Source organism: Glycine soja, chromosome 1 (genome assembly GCF_004193775.1).
Source record: "Glycine soja cultivar W05 chromosome 1, ASM419377v2, whole genome shotgun sequence".
Lineage (NCBI taxonomy): Eukaryota > Viridiplantae > Streptophyta > Magnoliopsida > Fabales > Fabaceae > Glycine > Glycine soja.
The window spans coordinates 43,215,169-43,238,895 of NC_041002.1; the positions used below are offsets into that span (position 1 = coordinate 43,215,169).

The following is a 23,727-nucleotide window of genomic DNA, read 5'->3' on the forward strand; positions in this document are numbered from 1 at the left end:
TTTATGTGACTCAGTCACCTAGATTCTCTATAGCTGGCCAAGAGTCAAAGGTTCTCTGGTTGAGAAAAGCTCTTTATGGACTTAAGCAAGCCCCAAGAGCTTGGAACAAGAAAATTGACGGTTTTATGATGAAGATCGGCTTTGATAAGTGTAGTTGTGAGTTTGGAGTCTATGTAAGATCCAAATCAGTAGGTAATATCATTATTGTATGCCTCTATGTGGATGATTTGTTGATCACTGGTGGTAATGAAGGTGAAATAGCAAAACTGTAAAGGGAATTGATGAGTGAGTTTGAAATGAATGATGTGGGGGTCCTATCCTACTTCCTTGGACTTGAATTCAAGAAGACTGAGAGTGGTATTTTGATGCACCAGAGCAAGTATGCAACAGAAATATTGAAGAGATTCAACATGGTTGAATGTAATTCAGTTGCAACACCAACTGACGCAGGTCTTGTACTTGAAAGGGAGGGCAAGGAAGACAAAGTCGATGAAACTGAGTTCAAACATATTGTTGGTTCTCTCAGGTACTTGTGTCATTCAAGACCTGATTTGGAATTTGCTGTTGGACTGGTAAGTACATATACGAAAAGACCCAGAATTCCTCATCTCCTAACTGCTAAGAGGATTCTAAGGTTCATAAAAGGGACCATCAATACTGGAATTCTATTTCCAAATAAAGACAACAACAACTCAGAGGAATTAGTGGGATATACTGATGCGGATTGGGGAGGAGACAGAGATGACAGAAAGAGTACTATAGGTTACATATTCATGTATGGTGCAACACCAATATCATGGAGTTCTAAGAAGCAATCCATAGTGGCTTTATCAACATGTGAAGCTAAGTATGTTGCAGCTACAATGAGTGCTTGCCAAGCTGTCTCGTTGGACACATTATTACAAGAATTAAAAATCAAGGAAAGTGATGGAGTGAAGCTTTTTGTGGATAATAAGTAAGCTATAAGCTTGTCAAAGAATCCAACCTCTCATGGTAGAAGCAAAGACATAGAAACAAGGTTTCACTATCTTAGGGATCAAGTGAACAAAGAGAAACTGAAAGTGGAGTACTGCTGCACATTTGATCAACTTGTTGATATTTTAATCAAACCCCTCAAATGGGAGAGGTTTAAAATGTAAGGGACAAAATTGACTTGATGAACCTAGGAGATCAGAATTAAGGGAGGGTGTGAGAGTTTAATTTTGTTTTGTATGGTGTAGATTTGATTGTACATTGAATATAAGAGAGTAACATAATTTTAAAATTTTGTTATAAGTGCCTAGCCTAAGTGTGAAGGATTGTTGCTCTATTTTGCTTGTATAAAAGGACATACATACATCTTAATAAGTAGTGTTTTTTCATTCTATCATTTTTCTGTCTTTGGTGCTATTCCTAGTGTGTAGGTGTGCAATTCTTTGCTTGAAACAGTGAGTAATACACGAGTGAATGTGTGAGTGAGTGAATTGCATCTCTTGCAATTGAGTGAGGAACAATGTGTGTTCCAACATAAAACAATTTGCATAGGGAGATAATCAAATATTGATTATTCCATTAAATAAATAATTTGTCTACATGTGAATGTAAAGTCTTACATCATTACGTCAATCCTTCGGGTTATCCAAGTCCACTCTTTAGCAACTTTTACCATTAATTAATTATTAACTATTTATTTATTATTAATTAATTATCAATAGTATTTACTTGTTAAAATTTTATTTATTAATTTAATAATTATTATTAATTGATCACTCCCTCTATTTCATTATAATTGTGGTCTTAGGTTCTTTTATACATAAAAACAATAATAAACGTATGAAAGAGAATAACAGTTTTATAAAATTAACCTGTTGCGACTTCAGGTCCACAAGCATCGTTAGGGTCCCTGTATCCGAGGAGTTGTCCACTCAGGTGCTTAATGACTACCACGGTTTTATCCTTAATAAAAGGTGCCTCAGCGAGTTGAGAGGAGATGGTGTTCACAAATGACCCATAACCTCGACTCCTAAGCAATATGGGACTTTGTGGTTATCAAAACAAGCCCTCTGGTTGAGATTAAGGGTCAAGAGTGACATAGGCCCTCCTTCTAGCGTCAATGTTTTGACCTCAAGTCCACGAACATTGTTATGGTCCCTTATTTGGCGCTCACCATAAGGTCGAGGAGAATTTTTCCTTCAGCCATATAGACCAAATGGTAGCTACCAGAAAAGGTGGTCATAGTTCATTTGTGAGATCAACAATTGTAGAGACCTCGAAGATGCAAGAAGTTCAAGCACAGATGGAACAATTACATAAGTAAAATGAAGTTGATTTAGAAGCGTTGAGACAAAAACATGAGATAGAACTACATTACTTACGAGTTGAAAATGCAACTTTCAGAGAGCAACTTGCTACTCATCATCCACCACCACCAACATCTTCCCACTCTTCATCCTATCAAACACCTACTCATGTTGAAACTAGACACAATGATAATCACACTCAATTCTCATCCCATAATACCCAAAAAGAAACACCAATCCATTCTAGACTTAGAACTCTCACCCTAAACAATGATGCAGTTAGACTACACCCATTTGTGAATGGATTTATGGATATACCTCTACCCATAACCTGAAAATCATTGAATATTGAAATATATGATGGTACATCAGATCTAGATGAGCACCTCCATGCATTCACAACTCAGGTAAATTTATACTATAACGATGATGCTGTGTTATGCAAGGTTTTCCCCATTTCTTTGAAATGATCAACATCGACATGGTACAAATGTCTTCCTCTGAGATCAATTGATTCTTTTATAGCACTAGCAAATCGTTTTGGAGCACAATATGAGACTGATCTTCCTCATCATACAACATCTATGAAACTAATTGATTTATATCAATCCAATGAAAAATCTTTGTAGTCATTCATGGAAAGATATGCAACCATCTCAATTAAAATCAAAGATCTTGGTTCTGGTGTCACTCTGCATTCAATGATAATTGCTTTGAAACTAGTACCATTTGCAGACAACCTTTGTAGAACATAACCTAAAGACTTGGACGAGTTGAGAGCAACAACATTATGACACATTCAAATGGAAGAATTATAAGAATTCTGCATGACAAGTTCAAACCTGTCCAAGACAAGTCTTTCAAAAGATCTGCCACCAGATTACCAAAATACAATTGCTACACACCATTAAACATCATCAGAGCATGTTTACTGGATGAAGCATTTAATGCAGAAATCTTGTCTCTACCTCCTCCAACCAGGTTAGTTAACTCAACAAACAAGTCAAAACAATCTTTTTCCAATCATAATTATGGCCACACCACCGAGGAATGTGTCTTCCTTAAGAACAAAATTGAAGAATTGGTAAAAGAAAAATCCCTCAACAACTATATCGACAGCCCTAACAACAATAGGGGTGGTTATAAAAGCGGTCAAGAATGAAATAATCAAGTTGAAAGATAGGAGCAAGTAAAAGCCAAACCAGAGCAAAGCAATCAAATAATAGGAGGATAACGAGACAGATGAGGTGTTATCAATACCATTTTTGGTGAATTTTTAGGTGAAGGTAGCTAGAAATCAACCCGTAAAAGATACTTATGAGCCATTAAGAATGTAAACCATGTTCAAGGAGCATCACACACCAAAAAATCACTTCCTCCAATAGCCTTCACAGATGAAGACTTTGTAGGAGTTGATCCAGAGCAGGATGATCCAATGGTGATCACAGTTCGAATTACAAATTGGGACGTGAGACAAGTCTTGATAGATGGAAGGAGTTCTGCTGACATCCTTTTTCTTGTACACTTTTAAAAGGTTAGACATCTCACCAAAACTAATTAAACCCCATCTAGAGCCTTTAATCAATTTTGTAGGAGGACAAGTTCGCACTAATGGTGTTATAGAACTCGAAACCACCTTTGGAGTAGGGAAATTGTTTAGGACATTACTCGTCCAATATGTCCTTATAGATGCAAACACATCCTACAACATACTTATTGGATGAACTTCTCTAAATGTTTTGAGAGCCATTGTCTCCACCCCGCATCTCACCATGAAATTTCCCAACCCAAAAGGTAATATTGTTATGTTAACAGTTTGGCAAGTGTACCAAATGTCCAAGTAGTAAAGACTCGGAAGTCCGAGTGTTGATTTCCACAAGGACTTTGTTTTGTACTTGTACAAGATAATTTCCAATTTATAAGAGAAAAAGATAAGATGAGGTATAAAAGATGAATTTAAAAGAACAGGACAATGAATATTAGATATTAATAGAAAACAAAAGAAATAATAGGGAGTTCAATGAAATGGGAATGTTAGGACCTAGCATGCCTTATTTGCCGAAGATGTATTATTTGATATTTTTCTCTACCAATCAGGTGGATTTTTCCTACCCACATCTATTAGAATACTTGAACCTGATGTCTTACGATGACAAGCTTATTTTACCTATCTATCTCCCAAATGTCTTTGCAAAGATTCAATAGATAAAATCCATGAAGTTCTAATTCTAGATGCTTGCTTTGATGCATGGGCATAATGCAATCACTCTATGTCTAGTAATGATTTTATTAAGATACCCATTCCTTTTAGTTCTATTAGAAATTACCCTCTGTCGAGCGACTAATTTCTAAAAAAGATGCATGCAAGACCTTCCTTGTATTTCTATTAAGGATTACCCTCTGTCGAGCACCTAACCCCCAAATATGATCCAAGGATGAATGATATATGAAATTAAAATAAGAAAAAATAATAGGAAAGAAAACACCTATTTGCATTGATAGATATGAAGTGTATAATACATCTTTTGGTTTTTTAGGCCTGCCAGACCCTAACTAAGGGTTTAGCCTCTTATAGCCAAAAGGAGCCTTACACTTGAAAAGGGGTTTAGAATATGATGGAAGAGAAGGGATGGAAAAAAAGAATAGAAAATGATGGAAGAGAAGGGATGGAAAAAAGAATTAGAGTGCTCTGAGACTCGGTGTGTCTTTTCTCTTTGGCTTGAATCTTTTTTTATAGCTGCTGGAGTGGACTTGGGCTTGACTCCCATTTTATAGTTGCTAGAGTGGACTTGGGACTGATGCCAAAATCTTCCTTATTTATATTTTTTATATCTTCTAGATCTTTGTTGTTTTTAATCCCTCCTTTTCATATATGCAAGCCATAAATAAGAAAAATATCAATTCCTAATATTTAAGCCAAAAATAAATGCTTAATAAATATTTTTAATATATTTTTATTATAAAAATAACTCATATTTAGTAGATATCATGTTACTATATAACCAAATTTGAAGGAAGCACGAGAATGTTATGCCAAAAGTATCCTAGTCAAACCCCACAACCTTGTCTCTAACAAGTATGCGAGGATTGCAAACATTGATAACATAGAAGACTTGAAACTAATTAATTGGGTGGACTTTAACCTAAGATCAAATGAAGAAGACAGAAGGCCGACACCAATTGAAGAATTAACTTTTTTCAACTCGAGAAACAATCTCAATAGTGCATGAAGATCGGGAAATAAATTGATGTAGATCTTCGAAGAAAAATAGAGGACCTGTTAAAATAAAATGTTGATTTGTTCGCATAAAGTGCAGTTAACTTGTCAGGCGTCAATCCTAATTTCATTTGTCACAAACTTTCTATCTCCTCTAAAGCCAAACCTATAGCTCAAAGAAAGAGGAAACTTGGAGAAGAAATAAGACAAGTTGTTCAAAAAGAATCTGAGAAGCTTATCAAAGCCGATTTCATTAGAGAAATTGAATACTTCACTTGGCTGTCTAATGTAGTGATGGTGAAGAAATCCAATGGTAAATGGAGAACGTGTGTTGATTACATAGATCTAAACAAAACCTTCCCAAAGGATGCATACCCACTACCCAACATTGACAAACTTTTTGATGGTGCTTGCGAAAATCAAATGTTGAGTTTCCTTGATGCTTATTTGAGCTACAACCAAATCAAAATGTAACCACCTAATAAAGGCAAAACAACATTCATCACTGCAGATGCAAACTTCTATTACAAAGTCATGCCATTTGGATTGAAAAGAGCAACCTATCAAAGGTTAATGGACAAAGTTTTCAAAAACTTGTTGGGAAAAAATATCGAAGTGTATCTTAACAATATGGTAGTCAAACCATCAAACCCAAATGATCATCCAAAATATGTAGCTGAAATCTTTGCAGAGCTAAGGAAACATAACATGCGACTCAACCCAAAGATGCACTTTTGGAGTAGGGGGAGGAAAATTCTTAGGTTTCATGATCACCTGCAGAGGCATTGAAGCCAACTCAGACAAGTATGAAGTTGTAATCACCATGAGGAGTCCACATAATTTAAAGGAGGTACAAAAGTTAACAGGCGGGTTAGCATCCTTGTCCTATTTTTTTTTCCAAAAATAGAAAGGAAAAAAAAAGCAAAGCCTTTCTTCAAGTAACTGAAGTAGCCAAAAGATTTTCAATGAAGTAAGCAGTGCAAAAAGATGTTTTCTGACTTCAAGACATTTCTTGCAACTACACCGATTCTTACTCAGCCAACACCTGGAGCTAAATTGCTATTATACCTAGCTATCTCATACTCAATAATAAGCTTAGCTCTTTTTCAAGAAGAAGGTAAAAAGCAAAAGTCGATCTACTACACTAGTAGAGTTCTCCAAGGAGCCTAAAAAAGGTACCAGATGATTAAAAAGATTTCTTTAGAACTGATTACCTCGGCAAGAAGGCTTAGACCATATTTCCAAAGCCATCAAATCAAAGTAAAAACTTATCATCCCCTCAAACAAGTCATAAGAAAACCTGAGATTGCGAGTATAATGGTAGCATGGTCAGTCGAACTCTTTAAGTTCAATTTGAAGTTCGAACTAAGAGGTCCTATCAAAAGGGAGTGCTTAGTCGACTTCATGGTTGAACTCCCTTCTAGTGAAAGTGACAATGAAGGTTGGTAGACATTGTACGCTGATAAAGCTTCAAACAACAAAGTTAGTGGTGCTAGAGTTACTTTGAAGGACCACATGATATCTCAATAGAACAATCATTGAAGTTTGATTGGAAAGCTTCAAAAAATCAAGCTGAATATGAAGCCCTTATTGCAAGTCTAAAGTTAGCAATAGAGGTTGATGTCAAAAAATTAAAGTGTAAACGATTCCCAACTCAACATCGAGTAGGTCAACAAATTTTTCCAAGTCAGAGAAGCACAAATGCACAAATATTATCATTTGATTAAGACGCTATTAGAACACTTTGAAAACTATGTACTCATACATGTTGATAGAGAGAAGAATGATCGAGCTGATGCTTTAGTTCACCTTGCCAAAACTAAAAAGACAGGTCAACATAGAACTTTCATTCAGGAAACTTTAAAAGCACCCCACACAGGCATAGTTCAAATCCTATTCGATCAAGTTGTTCAAAGTGGTTGGATGATGTCTCCAATATGGACTTACCTTATCAACAATATCTTACATTCAGAAGAAATGGAAGCTTTGAAGGTAAAACTCAAAGCCTTTCACTATAGTATCATAAACAATGAAATGTCTAGAAGGGGAATAGCAAGGCCTCTATTGAATTGTATTAGTTAAGATTAAAAAGAGTATATCATGGATGAGGAGCATAGAGGAATCTATGGAATGCATATAGAAGGCAGGAGCATGGTAATGCGAGTTATACGTGTTGGGTACTGTTGGCCAACAATCTGAGTAGATTATGCTGAGTACATCAAGAAATTTAAAAGAATGTAAAAAATTCAGAAATATTCAGCATGCACCCGTTGAGGAACTTCATAGCATCACATCTCCTTGGTCTTTTGCCATGTATGGAATGGACATACTTGGTCCATTTCTAGTGGCTAAAGGTCAAACTAAATTCCTCTTTGTTGCTATAGACTACTTCACCAAATGGGTAGAAGAGAAACCTCTAACAATAATCACAACCCAGAAAGTACAAAAATTTATTAGGAAGAGCATAATTTGAAAACATGGCTTACCTTAAGTCATTGTAATTGACAATAGGAGACAATTCACTAAAAAAAGGTTATGAAGAGTTCCTCAAGCAACTCATAGTGAAACATCTTGCATCATTGGTTGAACACCCTCAAATGAAGGGGTAGGCTAAAACGGCTAACAAAGTTATATTTACCGAGTTAAGAAAGTGATTATCAAAAACACCAAAAGGACTCAGGGTTGAAGAACTTCCATGCATACTTTGGGGCTATCGTTGTACTCTTCATTCATGCTGACGTATAGCACTAATGCCATGATTCCAGTAGAGATCGGTGAACCCTCACTTAAAAGGATTATGTCTAATGCAGTTGACAACACCGAAGCTCTAATAGTAGATTTGAACATGGGGGAAGAAGTAAAAAATAAAGCAAAAATTTTAGATGAAGCATACAAAAGAAGAGTAAACAAGAAATAAAACTCCAAACTGCAAAGAAGGAATTTCATTGTGTGCGATCTGGTTTGCAGAATGAGAGGAGAAGCTCATAAATACCTCTCAGAAGGAAAGCTTGCACCAAATTGGGAAGGTCCATTCTGAGTAGTTGAGTCACTGCAAAATGGGGCATACAAACTTGAAAATCTGGCAAGAAAGGTCATTCCCAAAACCTGGAGTGCCACTCATTTAAAGCCCAATTACAGTTAAATCCAGGTGGTGTACTCTTTTTCCTACTTCAGTCTTTTTTCACAAATGTAAAAATATAAGGGTTTTGGTTGAAGAAGTTTTAATGAGGCACACCTAAGTATAAATGTAAAAGGATTATCTGACATGTACATGTTGGTTAAGATCTGAATTATCAATGAAATCCTTTTACATTTAACATTAGATATGATCTACATAATTCCATATTTACATAATTCAGATTTGTATCCAAACTAAATATGAAGAGGTTTTAACAAGGCACGCCCAATCTCATTGTGTTATCTTATAATCCTACTACATGATTCCATATTTACATAATTCTAAACTTGATATTATTCTATACTTAAAGTAAAAGGTCATATTCGAACCTTACTTAAGCTTTTTCTAGCAACTCCCCAAAGGTCATATCCGAACCTTACTTGAGCTTTTTTCAAGCATATTACTTTAGCTTCGTTTATCTTTCTTTAACTTGATTTCATCTTCAGTTTATGCAAGTTTACATTGTGCTTTCACTGCAACTTGATATAGTCATATTATAACTCAAAAATCTCAAAAAAATAGTACTGAATAACATGTCATTTCATTCATTGATAAACACATATAAAACCCAACCTACACTTTAACAAAATGCAAAACACAATATAAAAAAACACATGAACAACAAACTAATTAACAACTTTTGAGTCTACTTGATTCTTCTTCTTCTTCTTTTTCTTCTTCTTCAAAACAAAGTTGAGATTCTCTAACAATCTCACCATCCACTACATCACAATTCGCATCAAGTATTTTATAATCAAAATCTAGAAGTAGCACAACCACTTGACATTGAGCCTTTTTGAAATAACATTTCCTTAACTTCTTCTAACTCAGTAACCAAATTAGACTTAATATCTTATTTGTTCTGCAACTCACTCTCCAAAGTTGCAATAGTCTTTTTCAGGTTGGCAAGTTCCTCATCAGCATATATTAGTTTATCTTAAGCAGTCTTATTTTCTTCCTCTATAGTTTTACTTTTGTATTGTTCGATAGCAAGCTCTGATGATAGCCCATCAAGTTTAGCATTAACATCCATAACATCTTTCTCAATGTGATAACTCGGGTACTCAAAGCCTCATTTTCCTCAGACTTAGCAGATAATGAAAAAAACATGCTTATCTATATCTATTTGTAACTTAGTTGCTAACTCTTTACTTTTAGCTAGAGCCACTCCAAGTTGTTTAGTTTTACTAACCTCAACTTTCATGGTCTTCAAATGCTCATACATTGCTTTGAATCTTTCATCAACACTAGCAACTGTTTTGTTCCAATGTTGAACTATAGCAAGAGCTTGGCCAAGGAAAATATTAGTTGTATCTAAACTCTCCACTAGTCCAACATAGTTCATCGTATCCCAATCATTTTGACTTAAAAAGGCAAAGGATTGGATGAATTATGGACCAGTCAACTCAACATTCCAAAGAAAAATAATATTTGGAGCAACCAAAACATGATTTAGCCGGCACAACTTGCCTTGATGATAACGAAGAATGGATTTATTGGTATGATCCCTACGCTGAGTAGCCAAAGTGGGACCACTTCGATTGCTTCCTTAAGCAAAAAAGGTCGTCTTTTTACTAATCTCTTGCTCCTTTTTCAATTGCTCATTTTCTTTCTCTAGCTCGTTTTCTTCATTTTGCTTTTTTTTTTCTCTTCTTCTTTTTCCTTCTCCTTTTTCTTTCTCGGACTCCATCTTTTTTCTTTTCTCCACATCAGGTTGCACATTTTGAACAGTCAAATCAATTATTTGATCTTGTTGAACAAGTTTGATACCAACAACAACATCATCTGTAGTATAGTCACTACCACCAAGAGGTTTGGATACTCCTCCCAAATTGGTTATGGAGGAATCTTCAACTTTATTTCTTTTCTTTTGCTTACTGAGATCCAACACAGGGTTTGCTTGGTTATCGATAACCAAGGCCCTCAAACTCTTATAATTGTAGCCCTTCATCACTTTTGCATATAGATAAAGCAAATTGGTTATAACTCATTAAACATTTTAACAAAACAACACTACAAATACTCACAACTAAAAATGAATTTGCAAGATATTTCACAAGGCCGTTCTCCTATAATCTTAATATCTTTAGTTTCCTATGGTGACAACACTTGATGAAGGAGAAATTTGAATTTGAATGGGAAATGTTTCCAGTAGAAAGGAAATTTGGGAGTTTTTTCATCCTTTTTGAAAAATAACTCTTCGAGTCTCTACACTCAGGGTTAGGATGAACTCAGAAGAAGTTAGATTTGAAATTCCTCCATTATTGATTATATATCAGGAACAATTTCCCAAATTTATGAGCATTCAAGGAAGCCCAACCAATCTTAACTCCATAAAGGACGATTTGCAAACTTCTGGAAAGAATTTGGAAAGATCACAAAAAGGCCCAACTATTAGGGTGGAATTGAACAAGAGCAACATTCAAGGTGCTCAATATTTCACATTCAAAATCCATAAAGGGAAGTTGAACATGCAACTCTTTAAATACATCTTCATATAAAATATATGAAGTCAAATCATTTTTAAAAGCTTTTAGAAACACACACTCATCTGGACTACAAGGCTCCACAAATAACAACTCAAAATCATTAGAAATCATCATATCGACTTCTTTCTTAAGAACTACAATTGATTAACAAGTAGAATAAGAATTGACCTCCCCAAATACCTACTCATACCCAGGAATGGTAACAGGAGAAAAAATATCTTTCTTATTCTTCCTAACCTTTTTTATCCCCAAAATTTTTTATCTTGTTTTGGTTTTTTCCTTTTTCATGAGATTTTTTGGAAACTCTTTTTCTTATCTTACTCACTCACTTATTTAGTAACTTCAACACCATCCTCATATTCACTATTCTAAACATCAAGTTGATCATTGTGGGCATCCCAATTCATATTCCTTTATTCATTAACAACCCTATCATCTCCCATTAACTCTCATTTCTTCAAAATCAGGAAAAAGAAGTAGAAGATAAAACTTTACCCTCACTATCAAGTTCCCCAATACTCCTGTTAATGTTTTAATTATGTTAAGATTTACGTTGACCAAGTGTAATTGAATCTCAATTGTATTACTGAACCGAATCTCAGGTATTAATGTGTTTTTATATTGGAAAAATAAATATTCAAATTAAAACCTTTCGGATAAAGATATTTTTTTGTTTTATATTTTAAACTACCTAAAACTAAAACTAATCAAAACAAAAAATAAAAGATATATTTTTCTAGAGAGATTAATTTACTGAAAATTTAATAATGGAAATTAAAAGAAAAGGTAAGAAGTTACTTATTAACGCAATAATAATTGTAGACAAAAACAATAACGTTGAGATGCTAAGATTGTAATCGAAATCCCCCTAGTTGCTACAATTCTTCACACTTCTACGTCGTTATATAGTTCATCCGCAATTCACTAATGTATTTTATCCTTAATCTCTTAGGTGATAGACCCTAAATTACACATCGTGCTCAATCCATTGGCAAACCAACACAAACAATTAGCATTATCATTTAGGAATTAGCAAGGCTTAACCAAGATCATTCTATCCCTAGAGATTACCCCAATTAAGTATCTGATTCAGTTTGGGTTTCAACGAGATTTGCCAAAGTGAACGTCAATTCCTGGAATCATCTATGAGGTGTGCAGGCTCACAAAACATTAAGTATAGAAGGCAAATAATGAACTCAAACAATATATTAATGTCAAAAAATTACATCAAATAAGGCTCAATCCTTTCCTCTCCTGGCTAAGAAAGAAACAAGTCAATCATGAAATACAAGAAGAGAGAAGAGAATAGGGTTTTTCAGTTAATGATGGTGTGTAGAAGTGTGTTTTTTGCTGCTTCCTATGCCTCTCTATTTATAGAATTATAGATGTGTTTAATAGAAACAAATAATCTCCTTAATTTACAAAATAATATCTCTTCAGATGATATAATCTATTTTAATTCTTGCAATTATCTTCCAAGTGATTTTCTTCATTTATGTTTGAGCTATATCTCCATAATTATCTTTGTTTCGAATTAATTCAATTTTTGGATGCACTATCTTGCACGCTCCTTGTTTAAGCGAGATATCTTCAATAAAATTTCATATTCTCCTCTGTTTGAGCTAGCTTGAGCAGCCTATACCTCACTTGAGCGAAGGTACCTTGTAAAATTACCCTATCTCTTTGTATAAACTCACAAAAATAATATTAAAAACTTCTAAAATCATAATTCCTATCTAAAATATATTAAAAACTAAAAACATAACGAATTTGATTCAAAACAAGGCCTAAAGTATACTAAAATATCAAATAATCATCTCAAATTAAATATGAAAATACTATAAATTTGATGTATATCAACTCCTCACCTCTTTACTTGAAAGAGACTTCTGGTGAACAATAGGAGACACATCCCTAGAACCAGAAGGGGAAAACATATTTGAAGAAGGCAGGCTTATAGAAGTAAAAGGAAAGAAAAATAAAGGGTGTACCTATACTAGATGAGGAGCAAAAACAATTAAGAACAAACACCAACCCATAACTCTGGAAGAAAGGAATGAAGGCCAAAGAGAAGAAAATGAAGAGGACTATGCTTGGAAGAGAGAGGCAATATTTTCCAATGCTGCAAACACTCCTTTATAAGGAGGAATAAAAACCCTTTGATCATTAGTAATGACTCACCATTAAAACTCTTTGTTTTCTTCAACAACCAATAACATCCCATCATCAAAACTCCTCACATCTGAGAATGTTTTGATTCAAGAGCAACCTTGGGAGTAAAAAATAATGTTAGTGTAGCAGGGACGCCACACAACACCAACTCCTCGAATTCGTAATGCCTCCTAAGATTGATGACATTTCCCAAATGACAAGACATCCCAAACAACAAGACAATATAAACCATCAACATCATGACACGTGTCATGAATACGTCAACAATTTTCAAATTACTTTATCAGTCAAAATATGTAATGATGCCTGAAAAAGAAGAAACAATATTGATGTGTACAACACACGATGGTTAAACATGTCAAATTCCCAAAGCTCAATTTAATCTCTCTCGTTTATAATAAACTCAGAGCATAGGAGACTTGTGTATCCTACAAGTCATAAGCTTGACATATACTTAGATAGATATATTAATCGCTCTCGTTCATATTGAACTCAGAGCTTAGAAAATTTGTGTATCATACAGGTCATAAGCTCGACATGTACTCAACATTATGGGTCATAAGCTCAATTATTAATTGGATAGATATCCTATACTTGAGCATGGCCTGACACGATCTTCACCATGAAAGCACACAACGGACCGGTAAGGAGTAGATAATAGAAGGTAACTTCCTGATGAGAATCCTAAAACTACCCAAATACAAGGACCTGTGACTAGGAGTAGGACCAAACAGTCAGTGGATATCCTCTAACAAATGGTAGCAAGCATACTTAGCAAGACCCAAGTGGAGAAGGATGAAGGCCCAAGTGGAGAAAGACGAAGGCCCAAGTGGAGAAGGATGAAGGCCCAAGTAGAGAAGGACGAAGGCCCAGAGGCAGAGGCACTACCAAGAATATTAATTTTTGCTGAAGGACCAGATTAATTTGAAGGCTCATGCCAAATATGTTCTATTTTTTTTTATTTCTAATTATTTTCATTGTAATTTTGGCCCAAACTGTTTTGAAGGTCCATGTCTATTTTTATCTTTTTGTTCAGATACACTATATGTATTGGTTTTTGTTTTCAATAAAGAAACTTTTTGGCATTTGATAAAATTTGGTGAGAGCTTCTCTCTGGGTTCCTTGTTGAACCAATCTTAGACTTATCAAAGTAATCCTTGTGATACCCTAAATTATTTTCCCTCTTTGGAAATGGCGTCATCCAAAACTTTGTAGTCTATATCAAACAATCCGCTCCTAGTCAAGTTCACATCGCTTCCCCCCCCCCCCCCCTCTCACTTAATACATATACTCGACACACCAAAAGAGAGGTATGTTTTTACTCATTCTCATACACATAAATACATCGAGCTTAACTGACTTGATCGTCGGAATTTGATCGTCGAAATTCCTTTTGTAGATATCTCTCTTTATACAATGAAAAAGGAGATCGGATTACTCATTAGTGAACTTGGTGAGAACACAACCTTATTATCATTAATTCATTTTTAATTTTTGTTGTTTATCATTAATATTACAAAGAATATACTATAAATAAAAATAAATAATTAATATTATATTAAAAAACTAAAATACTGATTATTTTAGGACTTATTTTTTCTTTTTACAATAGGATTATCATTTTCACGGGACAGAGGGAATAAATATAGGAACGGAAGGGACATACACACAAATTAAGAATCTCACTAACTAACAAAAGAGATGTACGTTGCAATCGGTTTCTCCATGTTTCTGAATTTCACATTTTTATATTACGAGAAATTTGCACAATCTGTAAAATTAATTTAAGATGCTACCATGTTTATCAACAACAACAAAATTAAATATGCTACCAGGTGTAAGCTCGAAAGCTCACACAATTTCCGCCCAAAGTATAGTTTCCAGGAAGTTGTAAGGACTTAATAAATGCTAATTAGAATGATTATTCAACACTGATATGCGGTCCGAGTGAAACTGGTAGATGTGATCATCCTTGCTAAACTTTTGCTAATGTGAGGAACTTAATTAAATTTAAAAAGAGGAGTACTTTACATAATCACTTTCTTTGAACGGAGATATATTGATTTCATGATGATATTCGTAAAAACATCTGATAAAAGAAAACAATTATCAGCTAAGGAAAACAGGTGTAAGAAAACCAAAACGGAAAAGATGTTTATAAGAACACGGTAGAATAATAAAAGGAAAACAAAATAATGTTTTATGTGTGAACAAACTAGACCTCTTAAAAAAAAGTGTGAACAAACTAGAACAACGAAATGCGTAAAAAAAAAACAAAAAAAACCCTAGAACGAAATATTTTGTTTTATTTGATTGTTTCGTGTTAGTGGTATTTTATTTTATTTTTGTCTAACTCACTGGTATTCAGATTTCAGACACCCAGAGTGTCAACTCATGTGACTGACTCTGAAATTCAAATTATATCCCTTAATTTAATATTGTATTATACTTTATTGTTTAATACATTAAAAATAATTCAATTATTGTCATTCACTCCATCCAAACATATTTCGTAATTGGAAAGTTTTTCAAAATATTTAAAAACATTATATTCAATTTCAAATATACTTATACGTTTATTAATAATTTTTGGGTTTGACTCACTAGTATTAGAATATTTTTATGTGTTATAGTCGAGTATGGCTATTAAAATTGATATATGTATTTCTTAATATATTATTGATCCTAGTATTAGATTTTATTTTTTTAAGGTCACAAATTAAGTAGAAAAAAAATATTTATTTTAAAGTGATTAAATAATGAGATATTTTGATGGAAAATAGTTAACAACACAATTAGTAAATATTTTATATTAATATCATAGTGACCCAACAAATTTTGATGTATCTTTTTACAAAATTTTAATATAATAATAATTATAAAATTCAAATTCAAAATTATTTATTAAGTTAGAACAGTACTTTATAATTTATGCATGAAATTATTTGATAATAAATTCTTATATATATATATATATATATATATATATATATATATATATATATATATATATATATATATATATATATATATATATATATATATATATATAAACACACTCAATATCATTATGTACGTATTATTAACTATTTCCTCAAATAATTCTCCATAATGGTAGGTTTTTTTAGCGCACTCTGATTTCTTTTGTACTTTTATAATAAACCATTCCTAAATATATTTTTTCCTAAACTATTTATACATTAAATAAATATTACACATTAAAATCTGTTAAACAAAATAGAAACCTTTTGAAACAAGAACATTTTCATGATTAATTTGTTTCCTAAAAATTTCGGTAATGAACTATTGGTTCAAAGTTTTATTATGTAAACGAAATATTGCAAATTTATACTAGAAAAGTTCTGAAAATTAAATGGACTTGAGTATTCAAAATTAGAAATGTAAATTATAAAGTAAAATGGAAAATTATTAATTGAAAAAGTCTTAAATATAATTTTGGTCCCAAAAATATAAGATCATTTTGATTTTGATCCTTTAAAAATTTCTTTTATTTTTAGACCTTGTAAAATTTAATATTTTTTATTTTAATCCTTGTTATCAAGTAATAATGCTAACGGATGACATAACAACCATCAACAATCAGTGACTTGTCATATCATTAAAAAATCTAATAAAATAGTTATGCGTAATTTTTTTAATAAATTATGTTTTAAAACTCGATCAACTAGTCTAGTGTCATCAACTTTTTTAAATAAACAAAAATTTAAAAACATAATTTACTAAATAATTACACATAACTATCATGTCAAATTCTTCACTGGTTTGAAGAGCCACCAGGCTACCAATGTCTCTTTTATATTGAGTTTAGTTAACATTATTACTTGATAATAAAAATGAAAACAAAAAAAATATTTAATTTGACAGGAACTAAAATCAAAAGAAGAATTTTAAAAGGACCCAAAATCAAAATGACCCAATTTTTCATGAACCAACATCATATTTAAGCTTTCAAAAAATATGTTTTCCTCTCTAATATAAATACTATTATATTAAAACTTTATTATTGATATAATGGTTATGTAATTACTTATCATGAGAAATAATTTTACGTTATCATTTAATTACAAATCATTATTGATCTAAATTTTACAAAAATTATTATAAAAATTAATCAAGTTATCATACACATCATGATTCAGGATTGAATGTCAATTACATTACATATTTTTTTCTCATATTATCAAAGGACTCCCTTAGGGATAAGACTTTTTTTTATTGTATTAAAACACTTATATGCAATTCATATATTACAATATAATTTAATAAATTTAACTTTATTTATAAAACTCAGATTCATTAATTAATATGGAATATAATATACAAAATAAGTATATAAAATCTGTTAAGTTGGTTTCTTTTTTTCACGAATTGTAATGCCATCTTCACATTTCACAACTTTTCTTTATCCAAGAGAAAGATATATCAAGAAGTTTATATATAATTCATGGTACTTATTCTACTAACGGAAGTAAATCTCGTTGATATTCACATGTCACAATCATAAATGAAAATGTTAACGGTTTAAATTTTTATATGACATAAACACTTATTTCATCACCCAAAACTCCAATCCGCGTCTTATTAAAAATGTTCTATTCAATCCTATTTCCACCCAAATATTTTCAAGTGTAATAGAGGTTGAAGAAGAAAAAAAAATACTTCTAACAACAGCTAGCCTCTTTGAATTGTTTTGTTCATATTAGTTTTTCTAGTGGTGAATTCTTTATAAAAGTTTTATAATAAAACATAATTATTATTTCAAATAATGAACTATTCTTTCAATTATTTCCTAATTTGTTTTATATCCAGATAAAAAAATAGAAATCGTAGCTGTTAGACATCATTAACCTATATAGTTCTTAAAATTAAGTGATTAAACATAAATGATTAATGTGTTAAAGTTTAGATTGAATCGTTTGGATAATATCTTAATTTGATTGTTGACGAAAATAATTATTAATCAAATTTTACTTATTTTTCGATCAAATCTTAAATTAGTTAAGATTTTTTTTTCCCTAATGAATTGAAGGAGTAAAACAAAAAATATATTCTTCTAAAAAAAAACCCTATATAGTAAGATTTAATTGCCCAACGAAAACACTTATTACAGACACTATAAAAACTGTTATATACGAAAGAAGAAGCCTTGAGTTTGCTTTCATATGAACATTTTTTTTGGTGAAAATATAAACTAACATATTATGATGTACTACTATCATTTTATTTTTACTTTAGTCCTATACTATTTATATTAACCATTCGTTTTTTTATTAAGAAAAGTTATACCGAAGAAGATATGTTAACATATGGCTTTTATTTTAGTGAAAATAAAATATATAGTAACACAAAATCGAGGGTAAGACTTCAAAATATTGCCTAATAATAATCATAAAGGATCTCATTCTACGTCAAAAACTAATAAACAAGTTTTTTATTTTCACACAAAATTATATCTAAAAACATTTATCCATAAATCACTGATCTAGCTTAGGGTCCTAAAAAAACTAGACTTTAATTGTTTTTCTTTTTTTTAATGTCTAACTAAATTTTCTCTTTTGCCATTTTTATGACAGTATAATATTTAAGGCAACACTGGAATAGTGGAATTTAAAATCATGATTCATTCATCTAGCTAGTTCATGTATTTAACAGTACATATACAGAAAGAGACAAGAAACATACATAACTAAGTCAGATAAATGCAAGAATTTGGTTATATAAAAAAGCATATTTTTCTGACAAGTACCTCAAGATCTCACTGAGAATTTGTCTCATTCATATAGCCAGATCTAGAGTACTGGCCATTTTCCCTTGTTCATCACATCGATCTTGTTGTGCTTCCTTGATCAACCTGCTGATAGGATTATTAGAGGATGAGGATTGAGAGCACAATGAGAGTGATAGGTTTGTGCTATCAACTTCATGGTTCTTTAATGTTCCTTCTTCAGCATCATTAATCTTTGAGTTTAGTTTTAGTGACAGATCCAAATCTAGGGTTGTATCTGAAGCCTTCCTTTTCAGTGTCTTCAATTCTGGAGGATTTGTTGTTGGATTTATAGGCATGGTATTTTTTTGTGCTCTTTGTTGCAAAATATTGATTGGTGGTATGTGATCAACGTGGCTTAATCGTGCGCGTGCGCTTAGAGAGTCATGAGCACCAAATGAGAGAAACTCATCTTTTGGTTCACGGATTTTGCTTTGTTCCCCAAAAATGGATGAACCTTCCCGAGAAATTGCATTAGACCAATCGAAAGGTCTTTGTAACAGTTTTTCGTAGACACCAAAAGAAGCATCCCCGAGTCCATAACTACAAGAGAAGAAAGAACATTTAAATGGATGCAATAAATTACACATTATGTTTAACTTATTTTAAAGAAATAATAATTGTTTTTTAATTAGCTTAATTCTTGAAAGAGCTTTGAAATAAGAACAAGTTATATCTAAAAATAATTGTTTTTGAGAGAATTTGAAGCAAACCATGGATAATTATTTGTGTAGCTGAAGGATGAACTTTGACTCGGATTATACCCTTGAAGCATTGAAAGTTGGCTAATATTATAAATATTTTTGTCTCCAATTTCAACAAGATTATTGTAATCAGCAAATACTGTCATAGACATATACAATCAAGTTGTATTCGTCAGGAATATTTGTAATTAGAAACCCTAATCAAGTACTATTTGATATTGAAAAGTTTATAATGAAGAACATCTCGTACCTTGATTTCGGTCATCCACCTTTTTGCTCCTAAACATCTAGCAAAAAGAAACGGGAAAGAAAAGAAATAAACCATGCTGGGCCACGCTAGGTAAACCATATCTTAAATAATTTATTTGCAAAAATAAAATTAAAAACAATAAAAAAAAAGAGTCAAGTCTGGGTAATAATTATCTAATAAATACCTGTAAATGACTCTTGACATGGGCAATACTCAAACCTTTGACGTTCATCAATTGAAGAACCAACTTTGGTGTTGCTCCTATACCGAAAATAAAATCAATATTAAAAAGCAAACAAAGCACTAAATTAAACATGAAATTTTGTGAACCAACCTTGCTCGAATTAATGACAAATACGAAATATTGAAAACCAAAATTAAAGCAATTAAAATAATTAAGGAACTCACTCTCTTGTCCTCCAAGTCGTTGAACCGCATGAACAAAGCGAAGATGAAGATCAGGTGTCCACCGAAGCCTTGGCATCTTGGATCTAACATAAGGCCTTATCTTTTTCTCATTCTCTTCCACTGTGCTGTTACTTGAGCTTCCTCCATTGTTTTTTTGCGTACTTTGCTCTTCATTGGCCTCACTTTCACACTCCTCATCTTCATCAATGTTAGAAGGATTTGTCTTTGAACATTGTGAGCCATGTCTTTCTTCCATCTTTGTGTGTACCTTGATTTTTCAAATTTATGCTACTATTTTCTTGAAAATTTGGACTACAAGACAAAATTAAATAAAATAATAAACAGTATTGTGTGGATAAATTATAGGTCAATTACTGAAATCAAAGTCACTAATTGAAGAAAGGAATAATTGGGGAGTGAGGATTTTGAGAAGTCTTTTCATATGCTTCTTTTCCTATTGCTCATCCTCCTCCATAATTGGAAAAAAAATAAAAATAAAAATAAAAGTTAAATGTTGATCCTAGAAACATGAACGTTGCATAATCGATGACAAGTCGTACACCTCTAGATATGTGATGCGATAAGGTTAAAATCCCTACAGCGATCTTCAAATGGAATTTAGAGCTCCTTGTTTAGCTAGCTTTCTCTCTCTTCAGTCAATGCCTGTGAGACGAGTAAACGATAATATGGTTTCATACCGTGGCCATGTTGATGTATATATGTTTTTAAATCTGCATGGACATCAATGAAAGGAATATCTTTAATTTTCAATGTGAATACAATATTTTTTTTGTTCCCACTTGAATAAGGAAACTTTTATCTGACAATTAATAGAGTATGATTGTAATAAAAATGAACTGTTGACACTTAATTTAGTATTATATGCCAGTGGACCATAAGTCTGACATTCACACAAATATTTTGTTTTTAGGAAATTAGAAACATGGGTTTGATTTTTGGATTTATGTTTTACGTACTCTGTCAAGCACATTTTATATTATAAAGAGAGTAGAACTAATTAGACTTTATTAGTATGACTCACTAAATTTATTTAATAATTAAGGTCCTGTGTTAAAAAAACGTCAACAAATATTTCTAGCAAATATTTTTCTAATTAAACTAACTTTTTTTTGCATACTTTCATATTTTAATGAGATAGCATGATTGTAATTTTTTAATCACTATAAAATTAGTACGAAATATTTGTTATTTTATTCATGATCATCTTCATTATAAAACTTAGTTATCCTCTTTAGTGGAATATTGATGTGTAAAATATGTTTACTCAAGACAAGCTAGTCTATCCTACCCATAATAACAATGGACCTAAGTCTGAGTATCATATCTAATGGACTAATTTTGTTCCCATAATAATTTAATTTGTAATAAACTAAACAATTTGGATTTAATCAATAGTTGAGAAACATGTTCAATTACCTTGTTGGAAAACAATACTCTTGAGCAATCAAACACACTGCAATGAACTTATTAGATAAGTCGGCCCAGGGTTATGATTAAATCTTGTCATTGAATTCCCCCAATTATATGCTAATTGAATTCTTAATGTTTATCAAATATTGATTTCTTTTAAGGTTGTTAAAAGGCTTTGGTCAAACACTTCCAACAATATTTCTCTTAATTTACTTCTAATTTGGTCAATTAAGAAATAAATTACAAAAAAGCATAAGTGCATAAAGAATGACAATCAAAAATGCCTAAAATGTATTTGGTCAATCATCATTCTAAAGGATTCAGTTGTTTTATAATTCCACCATTCATATGAAATTGATCATAAATACACAAATAACTAAAATATATATTGATTAATTCTAATAAGAAATTAACCACGTTAGAACAACTTAATTGATGGAATAAAGACAATTTCAATTAATTAAATTAGGATTCATCTGCAAATTATATCATAATCCGAGAAAAGAGAGATTTAGTCAGCCATGGACACATGCAAGCAAAACAATAACCTCATATCATTGAGAAAGATGAGGGAATAAGAAAAATTACAATTAGAATCCCTTGCAATCTTTCTGGTGTTCTTTCCAATCCAAAAGAGCTCTTACACTGTACCTAGGTCACTCACCAAGTCAAATTTCATACACAAACAAAAGATAAAAACAAAGTTTCTCCCAATTCTCTTTTTATAAAATAACAAGTGTAACAAACATGAGGAAGAATACAGGCGTGCTCTTTAAAGAGCATGGTGGTTCTACTTGAAGGGAACAACAACCATACTTTCAAAGAGCACGACGTTCTTGAATGTTTTGACGTTGATTCCAAATTTTTGAGAATCAAAGCATGACCATGCTAAAGAGTGCATCGGTGTGCTAGGAGAAGCATGGCCATGCTGCCTCTTTTTCAACCCTTTTTAAGTTCCTTTTTGTAGAATTTCCACATTTTTCAATCCCTGTCCTGGCTAAAACATTCAAAATAGATCTAATGGTTCAGATCACGTGGCTGTCAAAAAATATAACAGATAATACGAATTGTTTTCCCCATATAGTCGGGAATCACGGGGTTGGTTCCTCTGCATACATATTTGTTTTATTAATTTAATAGTTTAAATTTATTCTGTGCGTGTAAGTAATTTTACATAAGAATTATTTAATTAAAATGATTTTCTGAAACTCGGTTTTTAAATGATAGAATTTTTGTTTTGTTTTGCTTCTACGAATGAGTTGTAGGCAGGAGACAGGTCTCAAGGGATATGGTTGTTTATTGATTGCCATCACCACGATTGATACATTGGAACTTACGGCTAGGCATATAGTAAGTTTTATTTTAATTCATGTTTAGGATATTATTTTAATTTTTCTATAAAATGTTTTTATATGGAAGACCAGGATATTCCGTTGTTCTTATGTAAATCCATAAGCATCGGTGTCTCTCCCTAAATATTATTATACTATTTTTTAAATTCCTGAGCTCACTAAATTAACCTCTTTACCTGTATTGTAATTTGTAACTAAAAATTTCGTAGTAGTCATAAAAGAAACTAAAATGTTCATAAAACTAACCATTTACTGGTCTATATGAAATTCAAGTTCTCAAATCCCTTCTCTTTCGATCACAGATAATGATATCGAAGTGTGCATATCATTATAACGTGAATAAAGGTGAGCATATTCGTTTTTTTTCACTTCTCTTTATGTTCGTATCAGCATTTTCAAGCTTTAACATATTTTACTCTCTCTGTTAACAACAGTGTATTACTAACACAGCAGGCTTTTGAG

At 32.0% G+C, this 23,727-nt stretch overlaps 2 protein-coding genes across 2 annotated transcripts; one reads left to right on the forward strand and one right to left on the reverse strand.

The window, feature by feature from the left end:
• The first annotated feature begins 296 nt into the window (after positions 1-296).
• Positions 297-959, forward strand: LOC114379696 (uncharacterized mitochondrial protein AtMg00810-like). The gene has a single exon (XM_028338414.1). It carries the CDS (start codon positions 297-299, stop codon positions 957-959), a length of 663 nt encoding a protein of 220 aa, XP_028194215.1.
• A 17,995-nt stretch (positions 960-18,954) lies between these two features.
• On the reverse strand, positions 18,955-21,170 carry LOC114416334 (two-component response regulator ARR18-like). The gene is made up of 6 exons (XM_028381203.1): positions 21,045-21,170; positions 20,483-20,794; positions 20,259-20,335; positions 20,075-20,111; positions 19,834-19,963; positions 18,955-19,663 (listed from the first exon to the last, which is right to left on the reverse strand). The coding sequence occupies exons 2-6, from the start codon at positions 20,736-20,738 to the stop codon at positions 19,132-19,134; spliced, it is 1,032 nt and encodes a 343-aa protein (XP_028237004.1). The 5' UTR covers positions 20,739-20,794; positions 21,045-21,170; the 3' UTR covers positions 18,955-19,131.
• Positions 21,171-23,727: the final 2,557 nt, after the last annotated feature.